Source organism: Tupaia chinensis, unplaced genomic scaffold (assembly GCF_000334495.1).
Source record: "Tupaia chinensis unplaced genomic scaffold, TupChi_1.0 Scaffold000528_1, whole genome shotgun sequence".
In the NCBI taxonomy this organism is placed as follows: domain Eukaryota; kingdom Metazoa; phylum Chordata; class Mammalia; order Scandentia; family Tupaiidae; genus Tupaia; species Tupaia belangeri.
The window spans coordinates 1,977,686-1,980,856 of NW_006160041.1; the positions used below are offsets into that span (position 1 = coordinate 1,977,686).

The 3,171-nt window shown below is 50.1% G+C and overlaps 1 protein-coding gene across 1 annotated transcript in view; it reads left to right on the forward strand.

The window, feature by feature from the left end:
* The window catches only part of TMEM63C (transmembrane protein 63C), a 95,317-nt gene extending 92,167 nt beyond the window's left edge, over positions 1-3,150 (forward strand). The window contains exon 27 of the mRNA XM_006157109.1: positions 2,809-3,150. Within this exon, the coding sequence (XP_006157171.1) occupies positions 2,809-3,009 (201 nt within the window). The 3' untranslated portion in view covers positions 3,010-3,150. The remainder of the gene's footprint in view (positions 1-2,808) is intronic.
* Positions 3,151-3,171: the final 21 nt, after the last annotated feature.

Below are 3,171 nucleotides of genomic sequence, written 5' to 3' on the forward strand. Positions count from 1 at the left end.
CAGAGAGAGAGACAGAGAGAGAGACAGAGAGAGAGACAGAGAGAGAGAGAGAGAGAGAAGTGAGAAATCACCTCCCAAGAGGGAAAGCCATGCTGCAATCCTGTCTCCTCCTTTCTCTCAGAATTTTGGGCAAGCACACACACGTGCCCAGCGTGATTATTAAACTGCTGAATCTGGGATTCGAACCATAGTTGGCCCTGTGGGAGTCTAGCACCTTAACCACCATGCCACTTGCAGGTCCCGCTCTTAATCTTTTGATCAACCCCCATAGTAGGGGTTTTTGTTCCCAACTTGAGGCTCAAAAGGTCAATTCATTTAGATCTTAGGGTACTAAGCCAGGAAGCGTAGCACACAGTCTGAGCCAGGGTCATGTTATGTTAAAGTTTGTGCTTAAAAAAAAAAGACGAGAATATATTTTTTAAACCTTTCATTACTACAACAGTGGTGAACATGGTAGATAATTATGTTATCCGCAGTAACATAACAACAGATAAGCAAAATAAGAAAAGAAAAAGTTCATGTCCCCACCAGCAACCACTGATACCATAATTCTTCCAGGTATTTACCTCTACCAGGTTACTATATGTGTGCATATATGTAAAATTCTGTGTGTAGAGATACACGCATATATAGTTTTTACTAAAAATAATACTATACATACTGTTTTATGGCCTGGATTTTAGTTAATGATGTCTATTTTTCCATATATGTAAGGTTTTTATCTCTTCAAATACCCAATCCATATTCACATTGCCCTAATTGTTCTAGAAATACCCTTTGTAGCCTGTCCAAACCAAACCAAGATCCAGTCCAGCGCCTGTGCAAATGGTTATGTCCTTTTTATTCCAATAGTCTCTCTCTCCTTTTTTCTTTAAGCTTATTTCTTCTGAGAGAGGCACTCTCCTGAGGGTTTTCACTCCCACTTCCTGCCAGCCGCAGCCAACCAAAGCCATAGACACACGCGTGCCAGGCACCCACAGGGATACCTCAGGACAGGAACCTAGAACCTTCTCCCAGGGGTCCAGTCGTGTTACTGCTGCATGACCATGACACATAATTTTTTTTATGACTTGGAGAAATCAAGCCAGTCGTCCTACAGGATGTCTTATCTTCTGGCTTGTTCTGGAAGTTTCTTCATGATGTCTTACAGCAGGATCCACTGTCTTCTCTAGTCTCTGAGCACTAGAATAGAGACTCAACTGAGTCAAGTTCAACACAGGGGTGCTCCACCTTCCACCAGGAGATATCTGATGTCCTGTTTATTAAAGCTAATGAGGGACCAGCAGTTAGCGTAATGGCTATGTCGCTGGACTCCCATGTAGTCGACCGTGGTTCAAGTCCTGGACTCAGTGGCTTAAACTCACACCAGGCACGTGTGCGTGTGTGCCCAAGATCCCGAGAGGAGAATGGAGGAGAAGGGATTGTGGTGCGGCCACCCCCCCTGGAGGGGGTGATGTCTCACTTTCTGTCTCTCTGTCTCTCTCTGTCTGGTGAGTGCACGTGCCCTATAGCAAAAACCTCTCCAAAAAAAAAAGCTAATGAGGCTAACATGACCTCCTGGTTAGGGGAAGACGAGCTGGATTTTTCCATTGTTTCGTTACCATTTTCCAAGGGTCACCTGTGGGTTTTACTCAGGTGCCATGCACATATTTGGATTCTTTTATAGGAAAAGTGTTCCCTCATCACCTGGGGCTGTTTGATTTTACTGAAATAAACTCCTACTGAAAGGTTTGATCCAATCCCATAATTACCTATTTTCAAAGTAAGGACTTGGCTTAAAATCCTCTGAAGGGCCTGACCCATAGCCTGATGGTTAAGGGAATTGGATCCCACGTGGCCTACTGTGGTTTGAATCCCAGCCCTGGAATGTGTGTGTGTGCATGTCCCAAATCCCAGTGGGATGAAGAGATGGATATAGAAGGGTATGTGGTGTGACCACCTCCCATTAGGGGGTGCTTTCTCCCTCTTCCTCTGTCTCTCTCTCTCTCTCTCTCTGGTGAGTGCATGCACCCCCTGGCAATTAAAAACAAAAGCCACTTAAAATAATGACAGTACCTTTTTCTGAGGACTTCCCCCGTGGCCCTAGTCTGTTGCTCTCTCAGGCACTGCTGGCTGGTTTCAGGGTTTGACAGCTCAGTGAGCTAGCGCTCAACTAGCAGTTTGTTTACAGTGCTGACTCACAGGCCGACCGTCGGGACACCCCAGGGGAGTTCTGGAGCACCTCTGAAGCTGTATTAGAAAGTGCACTAGTGGGGCCAGCAGGTGGCATAGTGGTTAAGGCTCTGGACTCCCACATGGCCCACCACTGTTCGAGTCCCAGATCTGGTGGCTTGAAACTCATACCGGGCACATGTGTGTGCATGCCTAAAATCCCAGGAGGAGAATGGAGGAAAAGGATTGCGGTGTGGCTATCCCCCATGGCGGGGGGGGAGTGATTTCTTGCTTCCTGTCTCTCTGGCAAGTGCACTAGCTCAGGAATAGGGGTCTCTCCAGATCCCAGCTCAGGGGAGCCTCCTGTCATCTCCCCTGACTTGAAACAGAATGAATGGAACGTGTTCTGAAGGAACAGTGGGCTAGGACTTGGGAGACGTGCCAGAGAACTAGCCCTGATCGTAGCTGCTTAAATAATCCAGAGCAAGCAGGTGGAGGGGGTTAGACAGGACTCAGGCTACGTGGAAGAAAGAAGGTTCGCTGGATCCCATGTGGGATGCAGTGGAGGGGTCGGGTAGGGGCAGGGCGTGAGGGGAGAGGCGCACCCAGGGCGGTGCTCCAGGTGTGACCCCACCCCCCTCCGTCTGTCCTGAGCAGCTGTACGTGGCCACCGTGCTGCAGGAGCCGGAGCTGAACCTGACCCCGGCCTCCTCCCCAGCCCGGCACACCTACGGCACCATGAACAGCCAGCCGGAAGAGGGAGAAGAAGAGAGTGGTCTGAGGGGCTTTGCGAGGGAGATGGACTCGGCCCAGTTCCAGGAAGGGCTGGAACTAGAAGGCCAGAGCCAATACCACTGACCAGGACCCAAGGCCTCTACCTGGTAACTCCAGTCGGGGGCCGGGGGAGGGCCTGGCAAGGGGAGGCAGGCGGGCGGCCCGGCCTCCCCACAACCTGCTGCAGACTTTCGGAAGCCCCCAGTGGAGACGCCTCCCCCCCTGCCATGGGCCCCGTGGAGGACC